At 58.3% G+C, this 15,066-nt stretch overlaps 1 protein-coding gene across 1 annotated transcript; it reads right to left on the bottom strand.

Annotated features, from left to right (window-relative positions):
- Positions 1–2,683: 2,683 nt before the first annotated feature.
- Positions 2,684–15,055, bottom strand: Tbc1d13 (TBC1 domain family, member 13; the record flags this gene model as incomplete). The annotated part of the gene is given in 12 exon segments (XM_005413587.2): positions 2,684–4,757; positions 5,414–5,471; positions 5,601–5,761; positions 6,380–6,543; positions 7,183–7,393; positions 8,394–8,553; positions 10,531–10,613; positions 11,360–11,459; positions 11,570–11,631; positions 12,158–12,198; positions 14,016–14,089; positions 15,008–15,055. Coding segments are annotated over 12 exon segments (1,203 nt in total). The 3' UTR covers positions 2,684–4,691.
- Between the last annotated feature and the right edge of the window lie 11 nt (positions 15,056–15,066).

Raw genomic sequence — 15,066 nt, 5'->3', positions numbered from 1 at the left:
TCAGTATCTTTACAATCTAGGGGTAGATGAAGATTCCTTGGGCAAGATACAAAAAGAAAATATTGATAGACTGACTTCATCAGCATTTAAAATTTCTACTGATCAGAAAACATCATTAAGAAAGTTAGTAGAGCCAGGCGTGGTGGCACATGCCTGTAATCCCAGCACTCAGGAGGATGAGGCAGGAGGATCGTTTCAAGTTTGAGACCAGCCTGGGCTACAAAGTGAGCTCAAGGCCAGCTCGAACTGTATAGCAAGACCCTGTCTCAAAAAGACAAAAAAAATAAAGACTGAGAGACAGCAAGGGGAACTGCTGGTTCCTACCGGGGCCCCGGCAGCCCCAATACAAGATGCCTTATCCCACTTCCGTGGCTGTAGGAGGTCAGGGCACTTCAGGAGGGACTCTGACAAGAATCAGCACAAGAGGCACCATGCACCGTGCCCCGTGTGTACTGGTGACCGCTGGAAGTCAGGCTGCCCCTAAACACAAGGGCTCAGGGATCAGACCTGCCCTACAGAGTACAGCAAGAATGAGGGGCCCGGGGGCCTCTCTGCCCCCTCCCTCTGGCTGGATTGTCATCTCCTCAGAGGAGCCCTCGGTAGGCACAACCACCGCGGGGAAAGGGGCCAGCCTGTTGCTGGACCCTGCAGCCAGCCTTCCGGTCCTTGTTTTCCACCCTCACCTTCCTCCCGGCCCTCCGAGCTCAGGGAAGTTACTGGGGAGGGGGTGACCCGCTATCTTCCTCAGTCTTTAGGCGGGAGCTGGGATGGCTTGCCCTTCATGCCTATCTTACACCTGAAAGTGCAGTCCCCTTCCTGGGGAGAGGTATCTTGTTTGATTCTGTAATGCACATGCACCCAGGTCGGGCGCATCGGCCCCCTCTAGTGGAGACCAAAATAAATCCTAAAATATGGACAATTGAGGATAAAACTGGGAGAGTAGTAAGAGCTGCCCCAGCGCAAAGAACCTTGAAGACCGCACTGCTTCCCTCACCGGACACAGCATCAACTAAGACCTAAAGCTACCAAGGGACTACTGCCTGTTACCGGCAACCTACGGGCACCAGGTTTGCATGCTCCTTGTAAGAGCCCCTGCAACCTCCCATCTTGGGAGTCCGAACACCTGACGGGGAGTGGAGCTTGCAACTCCCACCCTCAGATTGGTAAATTTAGCAGTGGTGCCACCCGCTGGGTGGTATGCAACCCCCTGCTGGACATTCCCGAAGACGTTCTCGCTGTTAGATTTAGAAGACACCTTCCTTTATATCCCTTATCGCCCAGGTTCCCCGTTTCTTTTTGCCTTTGAAAATCCTCATGACCAGGTCTCTTGAGTCAGTTGGGCCGTGCTGCCTTGAACTCACGGCAATCCTCCTGCCTCAGCCTCCAAGTGCTGGGATGACAGCCGTGTGCCACCACACATGGCTCCTGGCATCATTACTTAACATCCCTTTTCCCACAGTATTCTTGGCACCACTATAGAAAACTCATTGACAGTGTTTTTCTGGGCTCTTTCTGCGCACACAGGACAGGAGGGGACGAGTGGAATCCAGGGCCTGTGCACCACTAAGCACTCACTCTGCCCCTGACTACACCCCGCTTTTTTTTTTTTTTTTTTTTGTCTTTTTGAGACAGGGTCTCTCTATGCTGTTCAGGCCAACCTTGAGCTCACTTTGTAGCCCAGGATGGTCTCGAACTCCCAATGATCCTCCTGCCTCAGCCTCCCAAGTGCTAGGATTACAGGCGTGCGCCACCACACCCGGCTGCTGCCTTTGGATCCTGCACTTTTCTACACTTCTGTATTCTGGCCACTTCTGATGCAGCCTATGCAGTTTTCTCCATGTCAGACCACGCTGTCAGCAGACAGAGGACCTTGCTTCCTCTACAGCTTTCCCTGCTTCCTCTTGCCCAGCTGCTCCTGGTGAGGATCCCCCAGTGCTGCAGATCAGCAGTCGCATGGGGGGCATCACTGTCTCATTCATGACTTTCCAGAACGACCTTTCCACTTCTCACTGTTATGCCATTAGCCATGAAAATCTCACTTTGAGGTCTCTTTTTTTTTTTTGAGACAGGGTCTCGATATGCAGCTCAGGCTCGCCTTGAACTCACTTTGTAGCCTAAACTGGTCTTGAATTCATAGTGATCCTCCTGCCTCAGCGTCCCAAGTACTGGGATTACAGGTGTGTGCCACCACAACTGGCTGACTCAAATTTTTTTGTTTTGTTTTTCATTTTTCTCCTGGCACCAGGAATAGAACTCACGACCTTGCGCTTACCAGGCAGGTGCTTTTGCTGCTGAGCTAAATCCTCAACCCAATTTTTTTTTTTTTTTTGAGATAGGGTCTCACTATGTAGTTTAGGCTACCTTTGAACTATGCAGCCCACACTGGCCTCGAACTTGCAGCAATCCTCCTGCCTCAACCCTGAGTGCTGGGATTACAGGCGTGAGCCACCACACCTGGCCTGACTCAAGAATTTTGAACTCTTAAAAAGTACTAGCCATGTGATCAAGCAGTACAGTACTTCCTTCCCGCTTCCACGCAGGTAGCACTGGGGCTAAGACAGAGGACTTGAGCTGCTCTTCCAACACGTACTCCTGGCCTCCCTCCTGGACCATTAGGAAGCTGATTCCACTGTCCCTGCTCCGGGGTCTCAAAGGTGCCGGCCCCTCATGGCACCAACGCCCATTGCAAAGAATGCAGGATTTATTAAAGATAACTCATCGTCCACAGCACTGATTCTGAGAACAAAACAGATGGGAAACCACAGCCGACACATTCTGACCCTCCGTACTGAGACTTGTCACTGCACAAGCTCAGTCTCTAGGGTCCGGGACAGCGTCCCACGAGGGAGCCCGGACACTGACTGCTGTCCCCCTTGGGTCAGACAGGAATCAGCCAGGCCAGGTCCTCGCCCAGGCGGCAGCCCAGGGGCTCACCTCGCGTGGGTCCCTGTGCTCTTGACCTTCATCTCAAGGACAAGGACAGCACACTGGATGTGGTGCTCCCATGAAGCAATCCGATGCTGTGATTAAGGTAGTGTTCCCAGGCGGGCAGCCAGGCCAGGCCAGAGGAAATGCAGGTGTCCACTAGGTCCTGTCGGCGGCCCACGCCTCAGGCTGGGAAGGGTCAATGCTGGGGCGGAGCCACCAGCTGACGCGTTCTGGGGGAAGGAAGCTGGCCAGCAGGGCTGTCCCCGCCCCGTCCCCAGATCTGAGTCTGCTAGACACCCGTCCTCTGGTCTCCCTTACACTAGCGCCAGTAGAGCTCGCAGCCCTCCCAGCCGGGACCCACTGGAAAACCAGGTCCCTGAGGCAGGGGAAGGAGAGAGGTCCCCGCTGAGTGGGTGGACCACGTCTGCAACTCCTTTCCCCGCTCCCCGCCACTTTCCATCCCCGAAGCGCTTGTCAACCTTCAATAAATAGACAGGAATCTGAATAAATAGCAAAAGCCTCCCAAATCCTGGGTCACGAGAGGAGGTGGCGAGGAGGCAAGTGCAGAGTCCTGCGTATCCAAGAAGACCTGACCGGGCAGCTGGCTCTCCTGGTGCCACGATGCAGGCCACGGGCTCTGCTCCACCTGCGCCCAGAGGCTCCCTGGGTCCTCAGCTGACCTGTGTGCAACTCGAACCATGGGTTGGGGCCTGGCAACCGGGTTGACGACGACTCTTGGAAGCACCTGACACCTGCTGGCCTTTGCCTTCGAGGCAGGACGGCTCTGGGAGCCTCCAGGAAATCCGCCCTGGTCTTCTTCCTCCCCGGCTCCCGTCGTGGGCGGGACACAGGCGAGAGGTGCACCGCTTCCTGGGCCACCTGTCTCGGCAGCTCTGGGTTTCCAGATCGCTACAGCGGAGAGGTCCAGCGCCCTGGGGTGGGCACTGTGGAGCCTTCCAGGTGCAGCCCAGGAGGCTCGGCGCCCCTGGGGGATCTTGCTGAGCTACAGCCCTCACTCCGCCTCCCGGCTTCCTGGGAGTAGAGGGGGGAGGCAGGAAGAGGCTCCAGATAAGGCATCCCAGAAAGAAAGGCAGGGGAGAGCGAGGAGGGGGAGGCAGTCTCAGGCACCCCCAGAGGAGGCGGAGGGAGACAGGCAGAGGTAGACAGAGAGAAGGGGAAGCCGGACCCTGGAGGGACCAAGACACCCTCACCCACCAGAGCACCCTCCAACACGGTGGGGACAGACTGGGAACACACGCCCCAGCGACACCCGAGCTCGGGGGGGCGGGGAGGAGAGAGGGCGGGGCCTGGGCCTGGGCCTGGCGGTCACTCAGCTCCTTTGGCGTCACTCCCCATGCAGAAGCCTGAGCACCAACCCCCAGAGTTGGCTTCTGCCCCGTGTGTGTGCCAAGCACCCCTTGACCAGCAGCCAGGCAAAGACTGGAAGCAGGGAAGGACGAGGAAGGAGGCAGCGCGGAGGCGGCGAGGGGCCCTTGCCAGCCTCCCCCTGCCCAGAACGGCCCTGGCCCTGCTTGACAGCCTGCGCAGAGGGTCCCAGGGCCGAGATCAGGGAGGACACCTGGGCCTGGTGGCTGAAGGAGACGGCACAGTGTGCCCTGGAGGGCACAGCCCGGGGGGCGGGAGCCAGGCGGACCTGGAGCAGCTGCACCTGCAGCAGCCCCGTGGGCCGGCGATGCCCAGACCCCAGCATCCAGGGCACCGGGCGGGCGCTGCTCTCCCAAATCCAGCCTCTTGCCGCCAGGCTACTTGGAGTCCTGGAGCTCCTTGGCCTTCTGGAGGATGTGGCAGACGTCTGTGATGGGGTAGTCCTGGCACAGAAAAGCCCAACGATGCACCCCTGCAGCAGCTCACCCTCTGCCGCCTCTGCCACAGCCGTGCCCTCCGCGCTGGGACCTGGGACCACACCGCAGGCCCCCACGTGCACTGCCCACACACACCCGCGTAACCAGCCCGAAGGCGACAGCCCGAAGGGTCTCGCAGGCTTTGCGGCACCAGGCCCAGCCCGCCTGCCTCTCCTGCCTCCCACTCTCCTGGGCCCGGCTTAGCTGGTACCCCGGCAGCGCACGCCCTCTGCAGTGCTGGGAAGGGATGGGCCCGTTTCAGAGACTAAGTGCACGATGTCGCTGAGAAGCGACCCTAGCCAGGCGCTGGGGAAGAAACTGCACGCAGCACCACGCGCCCTCGGGCCCAGGCTCCTAACCACCGTGTCCCGCCCCCGGGGGCTGGGTGCCACGCCTGACCGGTGTTCTGGGCACCGCTGCACCTTGAGTGAGCTGACCCATGGACAGTGTGTGGCCGGAGGCCAAGTCTGTAGTTCAAGGCCACACAGTACTCAAGGCCAGCGTGGGGCAGGAGTCCGAGACCCTGAGCCCTGGCTGCCCACTCCCGCCCTGGCCCCGCTGGCAGGGGTGGGTGGTGGTGTCTGCCTGGACGCTGAGGCCCAGCTGCCCTGAGAGCTGCTCACCTGCAGGAGCCGCATGTTGACAGTGAAGTCCCCTTCGAGCAACTGCTCCCGGATCAGGCTGTGGGGAAGGAGCTGCTGAGGTGCTGGGCTCCGGGCTGCTCCCACACAGGCCGGCCAGGCCCTCCCGCTTCTCCTGGCCACCAGGCAGTAGCCCCTGCCCAGCATCAGGCGCGGCCAGGACACTCACATGAGCATGGCGCAGCACACGAGGAGGAGGAAGTCAAAGCGGTTGTGGTCCGCGAAGAGCGAGTCCCAGATGCGGATGACATCCGGCAGCAGGAACTCCTGGGACAGCAGCAGCGTGAGCCAGCGGAAGGCGAAGAACTGGGGCCGGATGTTCTGCTCTTGCTGGGGAGACAGTGGGGGGCCCAGCCAGACTTGAGCGTCAGGAACAGTGAGAAAGCCAGGGACACGACGTGGGTAGCACCGAGCCACCCAGAAAGCCTCGCCCCCTTAAAGGGCAGCTGCGCCTGCTGCCAGCCAGCGCTGTCAGCCTGATTCTCCGGAGAAGCCAGGAAGCCTGACTGCGCTATGAGCGCTCCAGACTTAGAAATCACGGCCCCGGTTCTTTAAAACACCATGCAGGTGATAACCTTGGATCTGCAGATGCAGAGTGACTGTCACCGCCAAGTCCACAGTACCCCTCGATTATTTACTATCTAATGACCCTGCAGGGCACCTGTCCGCAGTGAGGTGACGTCACTAACTGAAGAGACCGCACCGCAGAACAGCCAATGGCCCGGCGCCGTTTGTGGAAGATGCGTTTGCATTTTTTTCTCACAGCGCTGTTTCTATGTCAAGGCACACCTTTTACTGACTGGCTTTCTGACAAACACAGAACGCCACCACGAGAGTTTTCAAAAGTGAAGCTACTACTTTTTTGGGGTTTTCAGACAGGGTCTCGCTACGGAGTCCAGGCTGGCCTTGAACTCGTGGCTCGCGTGGCGGGGTGGGGGCGGCCCTCACCAGTTTCAGGTAGAGCTCCACGTCCTTCTCCTTCAGGGTGGAGTACACCTTCTCCATCTTGTAGGTGATGCCGCATTGCGAGTCGTCCAGGCTCTTGATGAAGTTGTCCCGGATCTCGGCCATGAGGTTGGTGAAGCAGAAGAAGGTGTCCGCCTCGGCGTGCTCTAGGAGACGGCAGGGGGCGGCAAGTGTCCCTCCCCAGCCACCTCAGGACCCTTCCCCACGGCTCCCCAAGCCCCACCCTCATGGCTCGGCTGACCCGTCCTTGGCCACCGTCTACTCCAGGCTACAGACCTCACGACGTGCTTCCCACTCCAAAACGCTGTCCTCTCCCTCAGCAACCCATCACATGCTTTCCAGATGACTTTTTTTTGTACTGGGAATTGAACTCAGGACCCTGTGTTTCTGCCAGGCAGGCACTGTGCCACTGAGCTATATTCCCAGCCCCCAGATGACGTTTTCAAATCGAGATTTTTTTTTTGAGACAGGGTCTCACAATGTGGTCCAGGCTACCTAGAACTCACAGCGATCCTCCTGTCTCAGCCTCCTAGGTGCTGCATTACAGGCGTGTGCTACCACACCTCGCTCAAACTGAGACGGAGATCTCATCCCTTACACCAGAAATCAAGCTCCGTCAACATCAGCACCCCACAAGGCAGAGCTGGAAGGGCTGAGAGAACATCCAGGCCACTGCCCCTCTGCCAGAGGCAGCCGCGCGGCACAGCCTGAGCCCCTGCCCGTGCCTGCCTCGCCTCTCTCTGGGGAGCCAGCTGCGGGGGCCGGGGCACCCAGAGCCGGGCTACCTTTCCACTCGCTGTTGGGGTCGGTGGCGAACGTGTAGTAGAGGGGCCCCACAATCTCATTCATGCCCTGCACGTAAGCGATGCCAGGGTTGAGCTTGGCGTAGATGAACAGGATCCGCTCCACCACCTCCCAGTGGGCTTCGCAGCCGTTGGGCAGCACCTCATACTCGTTCAGAGCTGGCGGCGCAGCGTTCTTGTGTGGGGAGCTCATCTGGGGGAAGGCAGAGCCGTTAGACAGCGCAGACTTCCAGCGAAGCCCATACTCAGTGGCCGGCTCGTGAGAACAGGGCACAGGGCAACGCGTCAACATCACTGGGAAAACAAGTAGTACTTTCTGCGACAGACAGGCTGCCATCAGCTTTGTCTTTTTTTTTTTTTTGCCTGTTTGAGACAGGGCCTCACTATGCAGCTCAGGCTGGCCTGGAGCTCACTTTGTAACCCAGGCTGGTCTCAAACGTGTTAACGATCCTCCTGCCTCAGCCTCCCAAGTGCTGGGATTATAGGTGTGCGCCAACATGCCCGGCTGCCATCAGTTTTAGATGCCAAAGCAGGGTTGGGTGGGGAGTAGGTGGGTGCCTGTGCAGAGAGGGATGCTGAACAGGAAGGAGTTTTATGGATCATGAAATCTTCTGGATTTTCACCCACATAAAAAATTTAGTACATTTCGCTTCATTTTAAGTTACACTTCAATTTAAAATAAAAACTTTGGACTGGGGGGAATGAGCCTCTGTGGTCCTATCTGCCTCCAGCCAGGAGAGGCCAGCACAGAGACAGTCCCTCCACTGACGGGGGACGACAGGCCACCGCCCCAGGTACCCAGCAGCGGGTGTAAACACCAGAAGGGGGTACCTGGGTCTGGCTACGAGCAGCCTCTGCAGAGGTACAGGAATCGGCGAGACGGGCTCCACCCACAGGCTCTGCCTAGCTGCTGCTTCCGCCTCCCAAGTGTCCCGAATCTGTCCCCGCCGCGCACCCGGCCTCCCACCTCCTGCCCTGACTAATCCCAGCCACTGTCCTGCACCTGGCACAAACTCAGAGCCAGGGGCCAGAAGCGGCAGCACAACGAGCCTCTGACACCGCCTCCAGGAAGTGGCCAGAGGCGAGGCTGCTTGGGCAGGTGGGCGGGGCTGATGCCCTGCAGCCGGTGGACTTGGGGCGGCAGGAAGGGAACGGCTGCTGGGCGAGCGCTGGGGCCCCAGGCTGGCTCTCACATTTGTGACCCCACTCCGGTTCCGCGCCACCGTCTGGGACTTCAGAGTTGTCTGTTCCACTCGCTTGCGAAGGGTTTCAAATTCATTCTGGGGGTCCAGGATGAGGAGGCAGGGGTACTCGGTGGCCCTCTGGAAGAAGGATATGTCTGGGCACAACCTCCTGGTAAGAGGGAACAAGGGAGAACGTGGCCACCGGGGGCAGAGATTCCAGTCATTCCGCCACCACCTGCCACCCGAAGCAGCTTCTGACCGACTGCCTTGAACTATACCGTTTTGGGCTGGGAATATAGCTCAGTGGCATAAGCGCTTGCTTGGCAAGCACAAGGTCCTGAGTTCGATTCCCAGTACAAAAAAAAAAAACAAAACTGTACCGTTTTATCTAAAAATCGAGAGGATCTTTTAAAAAGCAGTAGTCACTGGGCACGGTGACACATGCCTTAAATCCCAGGGAGGCCAAGGCAAGAGAGTCACTGTGAGTTTGAGGCCAGCCTGGGCTACATGGCGATATTCCTATCTCCAAAAATCAAACAAAAAATGGGGGCTGGAGCTCAGCGGCACAGTGCTTGCCTAGCCTGCGTCAATTCCAGGGTTCGCTCCCCGGTGCCAAAGAGTCAAAAGCAAAACCTGCGGGTAAGGTTCTGACTGCTGCGGCTCAGAACAGCCCAAGAGACTGGGCCGAGCCCCACGGAGCACACTGCGCTACAGCCCGACGTGGAAGAGGCCGACTCGGGTGAGGAAGAGCCAGCCGGAGGCCGCCTCCGAGCGGGGCAGACACGGCGCCCAGGCCCACTTCTCAGACTCCTGTGCACAGCGCCTCATACGCCTGCTCTCTGCCAACACAGCTCTGTGCCGCCCTCACCACTGCACGGGTGGGACCCGCATCCCCAGCCCCTCCCCAGAGCCACCCTGAGAACCAGAGTGGGAGCCTCCTCCCCTAGGGCCCGGGCCACGCCCAAGGGCGCCCAGGCTGCAGAGGCACGCGGGGTGGGCTGCCTCCTCTGGAGCCGCTGCTGCTCTTGCTTTGGGCCTCACGCTGTCACCTCCTCCGAAACAGAGCCCTCCCTTCCCTCGGAGCACACCTGCCGTGTGCGCCGAGCGTGCACAGCCTGAGCACCTGCCCCTCAGTCCGTGCACTCCTGGCCCTGCTCTCGGTGCCCAGCGGTTCTGTGAGAAGCAGCCGCGTGTCGCCTCGCTGGCCTGTGGGGGCAGCCTCCCCTGGGGGCCCAGTGATGGCCCCTGGAAATGTGCACGGGGTGGCAACACATGGTGCAGGACAGAGACTGTCTGATCAAGGAGAGCGCTAGGCCGGCACACGCTTCCCGTCCACCTGTGACGATCTGGGCTCCCTCTACGCCCTGGCTCCCTCTACTCCTGGGTCACGGTAAAGTCAGATCAGAGACAGCAAACTACCGGTACAGCCATACTGGAGAGCTAGGACCAGACCTCAGAGCTCCTGGCCACCCTGCCGCCCTGGGGACAAGCCTCCTGGGAGGGGCCACACACTGGAGGCCAGCAGGTGCCAGAGCAGCCTCCCGTGTTTCTCCCTTGGGAGAAAGGTTGTAGCTCACGCTTTATAAAATACTACACACCTGACCTTGTCACTCCTCTGCCTGAAACCTGCGCAGGGCTGTGCCACACCCTTGGAATCCAGTCCACGGTCCCGCCTATGAGGGCTCTGGGGCTTCCCACCGGCAGGCAGCGCAGCCCACAGTCCTTCCCTCCGTCCCAGGCTCCGACCCGCTGCTTTCGGCTGGCTGCTCCCTGCACAAGGCTGCCCTGCTCCCCCAGGCAGCCTGGCACCTCCCTCAGCGTGCCCTCACGCGTGCCAGCTGCATGAAGGTCTCCATGGGTGGCAGTCGCCTGGCGCCTGCCTCTCTAGGAGAGGAGCCGAATCTGTTTGTCCAGGACTCAGCCCTGAGCCTCCCCAGCCCAGTAGGCAGAGCTGTGCAAGGAGCGGGGTGACGACCCCGCACAGGCCTGGGGCAGTGAGGGGAGGCTAAGGAGGGCAGGGCTCACCGCCAGGGGGACCCAACTCAGGACCAGGCCCCGCAGCATCGCGGACACCCGCCATAGAGCTAGGGCGCTGAGAAAACCCCGGAAGGCCGCGGGCCAGCGCCAGCCCCTGCCGGCCTCTCACCGAACGTCCTTGTCAATCTGCAGCAGCACCTCGTTGTCCTTGAAGTACGTGTTCCATCGGCTGTCAGGGCTGGGGTTGAGCGGCTGAGGGGAGAAAAGCAGCTGCTTCGCACAGACTGTTCTTTCTCTTTCTTTTTTTTTGGTTTGACACAGGGTCTCACTATGTAGTTCAGGCTGGCAGTGAACTCACTATAGAGCCCAAGCTGGCCTCAAACTTGCAGCGTTCTTCCTGCCTCGGGCTCCTGAGTGCTGGGGTCACAGGAGTGCACCACCTCGCCAGGCTGGCACAGACCATTCTCCAACCATTCTTTCCCCACACTGCTCTGGCTCCAGAACTCTGCAGAGAGCAGCTGCGCGCTAACTGCGGCTGAAGGAACGTGAGTGAACACTCTATCATTTCGCCTCTTCAGACCTCACTCATAGGGCCAGGGATATAGCTCCGTGGCATAAGTGCTCGCCTGGCAAGCGCAAGGTCCTGAGTTCAATTCCCAATACCAAAAAAAAAACTAGACCCCACTCCTTGGCGCTCGGGGTCACTGACCCCTATCCCTGGAGATGGATCTGGGAGAGGCCACCTCCGCTGCCCATGCTGGGCAGCACCTGGGGAGGAGCTTGGATACGGGGGACAGGACAGGGCTTGCTTCAAGCCAGACAAGCAGTTCAGCCTTCCTCCTGTCCACCCCAACTCTCCAACTGCACGACTGTTGTCCCTGCCTCAAGGAACTGGGCCGACCAGGGCCTCCGCCATCGGCCTGTGCCCGAGGCTGGCAAGAAGGTGCTGGCAGGGTCAGAGAGGACAGAAACCAGGTGGCCCCGCTGGGTCCACTCACGTGGTCCTCGAAGGTCACATCCTCCCTGGATGTTCCCATGTTGGCCTTGGCAATGCCAGGCTGGATAATCATTTCCCTCAGGAACTGGGCGTAGAGCTCCCTGTGGGGGAGAAGAGAAGACAGGGCGATGCCCAAGGCCTGGCCAGAAGCAGCAGGGGCCGGGGTGCTCAGTTCTCCCGAGCTGGGCCCTCCTGTCCGCAGCGCTCTCACCTCTGTTTGGCCAGGATGGATGTCCATGAGGCTCTCTCCAAGGGGAGGTAGTTCAAGAGGATCTGCACAGAGGACGGCGGCACAGCTCTGGGACTGGCCTGCCCCAGCCAGGCCAGAAGAAGGCTTCCAGAAGCCCGGAGTAGGCCCAGGATGCAGCCACGGCCACTAGGGCGGCCTCCCACCCCCACCCTCTTATCCCAGACCGGCCCTTCCCATGCTCCCCCTCACAGACCCTTCCCAATGATAAGAAGAGTGGGCGCTCAAGGCGCTGGGCTTAGGCTGGCATCAGGCCCTCTGCTCAGAGCTTCGCACAGAACACGGCCTGCACTTCGTGCCAGGAGTACCCAGTCTGTCACCAGGGAGCAGGAGGAAGTAGGCTTCTGCCCGGGCCATACGATGTCCCAGTCCCAAAGCCAACCCAGAGGGTACAGCGACAGGACAGAACAGAACAGAACACCCACAGCTTCCCAGGCCAGCTTCCTCAGACAAGCAAGGGACGGAGCAGAGCAAGAGGGAGGGTTGGAGCTGAGCAGCCACGGGGGCCTGGGGACCCGAGAGTGCAAGCAGAGCCCACCCAGGCACACCCACCTTCCAGCAGAGGCACCGAAGTCCACCCTCGCAGGGGATGCCTGTAGACACAGCAGGCAACGGTCACCCCGGCCCAGGCCCAGCACCCCCAGTCCTCCACCTGGAGCCCACTGGCAGGGAGTGAGTGGTGTGGGCAAGAAGTTCTTCAAGAATCATTTTCCATCGAAGAGATGGCTAAACTGGATGCTAATTCTGGGTGTCATTTCTGTCCCCGGCCCCAGCCCCGAGACCAGAACTCCCTCCATCTGGGATGTTCTGGGGTTTGTTTTGGTTTTTTAAGACAAGGTCTTGTCATGCAGTTCAAGCTGGCCTTGAATTTGTTAGGTAGCACGGGCTGGCCTCAAACTCCCAGAGATCCTCTTGCCTCAGGCTCCCAGTGCTGCAACTACAGGTGTGTGCCGCCATACCTGGCTCTGGAATATGCTTTGGAGGGTCACACCTTCTCCTTCTGATGCTTGGAGGAGCCATTACCAACCACAGACTCTGCCCAATCCAGATCAGGTTCCTCATTTGTAAACAATAAAGGCTCTGGGACTTCTCTGCACCTTCACAACTGGAATTACATAATCTGCGTATTCATTTACTGTGTGTAACCACTATGACGGGGTTAGCCCTCGGGGACAAGAACCACATCTGTCTGTCATTTCTGGGGCCTAGCACAGGGCACAGCATCCAGAAAGAATTCTGTTAGCGCCTGAGAAATATAAGCTAAGCTCTGAGGCTGACTGCTTTGTGCTTTACAGATGTTACTTCACTGAGTCCTCAAGATAAGCCTCATAAATAGGAAAAATAAGCATTATCATCCACACTTTACAGATCAGGAAGCTGATCTATAAAGACACAGTCTCAGGGACTTAAATACGCATCTGACTCGAGAACCCTAACTTTTTTTCCCCCTGTACTGGGAGTCAAACTCAGTGGTGCTCTACCATCCAGCTAGAACCCCAGCCCTGCTTATTTTTTCATTTGGGGACAGGGTCTCGCTATATCGCCCAGCTGGGATTTGAACTTGGCGTTCCTCCTGCCTCAGCCTACCTCAGCGCTGGGAGTTCAGGTGTGCGCCACTGCACCCAGCTCTTTCACCACTAGCCTTGTGCTGCTTCCCTTTCACAACCTAAGTATTACTCCAGAACAGGGCGGCCAACGTCTCCTACAAAACCCCAGGAACCTCACAAGAACAGCTGTTGCGATGGTTTCCCAGTACCTCTAACACAATCTAGTGTCCCCTGCCTCCATAATCTGCATGGGGACATCGGGGATAATTTAAACTCCTTTCTGACAAAGACGCAAGGGCAGAGCAGTGACAAGGAACTATACAAACCGCGCAGACAAAACAAATACTCTAAAGACTGACAAAAAGCAGGTTATCTCTGTTCTGGCATAAGATTAACCATGGCAGGGAGGGCAAAGTTAAATACAGCTAAGGTTCAGCTCCTTAAAGTCAGCATTCCAAGGCCAGAATTTTACCATTAACCAAGGATCACTGGCGCCTTAGTCAGCATGGATTCCAACCCTGGGCGGAAAACAAGGAACTGACCTGTAGCTAATGAAATTCCTTAACACAAAAGGCAGCTGAGAAACGTGGGAAGGCCTGACACAAACTGAAGCTCTCCCATTCTTGGGCCAGGTGTGGTGGGGCAAACCTGTGATACCGGCATTCAGGAGACTGAGGCAGGAGGATCACTATGTGTTCAAGGCCAGCCTGAACTACTCGGAGACCTTCTCTCACAAAAACAAAAACCAAAGGGAAACAAAACAGTTTAGGAACCTCACACCTCCCTGTCTAAGGCCTACTTGTGGCCTCCAGTCCTCTGGGAAACTGAGAGATAGACAGCTCTACTCAATCTGCAGCACTCACCACTAAAACTGAGTTCCCGCAGCTTCTCCAATGCAATCGAGGGCTCTTTCAGGACATCCTGGAAATCTGCGATCCTGGAAAGGCGAGCAGGCAGATGAAGCCCATCCCAACCCCAAGACAACTAAGCCTGCAGCCCACGGCTCTTTTTTTTTTTTTTCCCCTGGTACCGGGAATCGAACTCACCACCTTGCGTTTGCCAGGCAGGCGCTGTGCCGCTGAGCTAAATCCCCAACCCTAACCCACGTCTCCTTTACACCACCAGTCTCCAACCTGGAGCTTCAGGGAAGTAGAGAACCATAGACATTTCTTCCTCTAAGCCCAGGAACATCGGGTGCCATATGAGGGATATTATAGTCTAGAGGTTCTCAAATGCGAACCATAAAGTGAAGCATCTCCTAACAAGGAGCTGGCACTTACTGGGCACCTTCGCGCTGGCCAGGAGCAGCCCACAGCCTCACCACTCCTCGAACTCAACCACTTCTAGGAGCCAGGAGTAACCTGACCTGCAGCCTGTGTGCAATTTGGCCGCAGCGCTCTTTGCTTATTAGAATATCTCCCGGCCTGCTGCCCCCGAGCAAGGACAAAAGGTTTCAAAAATAATAGTTAAAGCCTGGAGGGAAACTGAGGAGTCAGCAGAATTTCGCCGATGCTGCAGGCTCCAGCCTGGGGAAAAGGGCAGACTGGAGAATCGAGGTTCTCTAGCGTTTCTAGGAAGAAGAGGGCACAGGGGACGCGGCGCATATGGAGAGGGCTTGGGGGCAGCGGGTTCCAAGGCGAAGGGATGGGGAGCACCGCGGTCTGAACGAGGAAGCCGCCAGGGGAAGGGGCCCAGGGTGAGGCAGAAAGAAGGTGCCCCAGGGGCAGAGGCGTCTCCCCTCCCGCCAGCACGCAAAGAGGTTGCAAAGTGGGCGCCCGAGGCCTGGCCGCGTCCGCGCGGGCCCGCTCTGCCCGGGCGAAGGGGCGCGGGCCAGGAGCGCCCCGGGGGCCCTTACCGGCTCTTGTGCAGACTCGACATGGTGTTGACTTCCGGGCCCCCCAGCCGCCTCCGCAG

This window comes from Chinchilla lanigera, unplaced genomic scaffold, assembly GCF_000276665.1.
Source record: "Chinchilla lanigera isolate Chin_1 unplaced genomic scaffold, ChiLan1.0 scaffold00169, whole genome shotgun sequence".
Taxonomy (NCBI): Eukaryota; Metazoa; Chordata; class Mammalia; order Rodentia; family Chinchillidae; genus Chinchilla; species Chinchilla lanigera.
The sequence above is the reverse complement of the archived record's forward strand: the minus strand, read 5'-3'. Positions and strand labels throughout refer to the sequence as shown.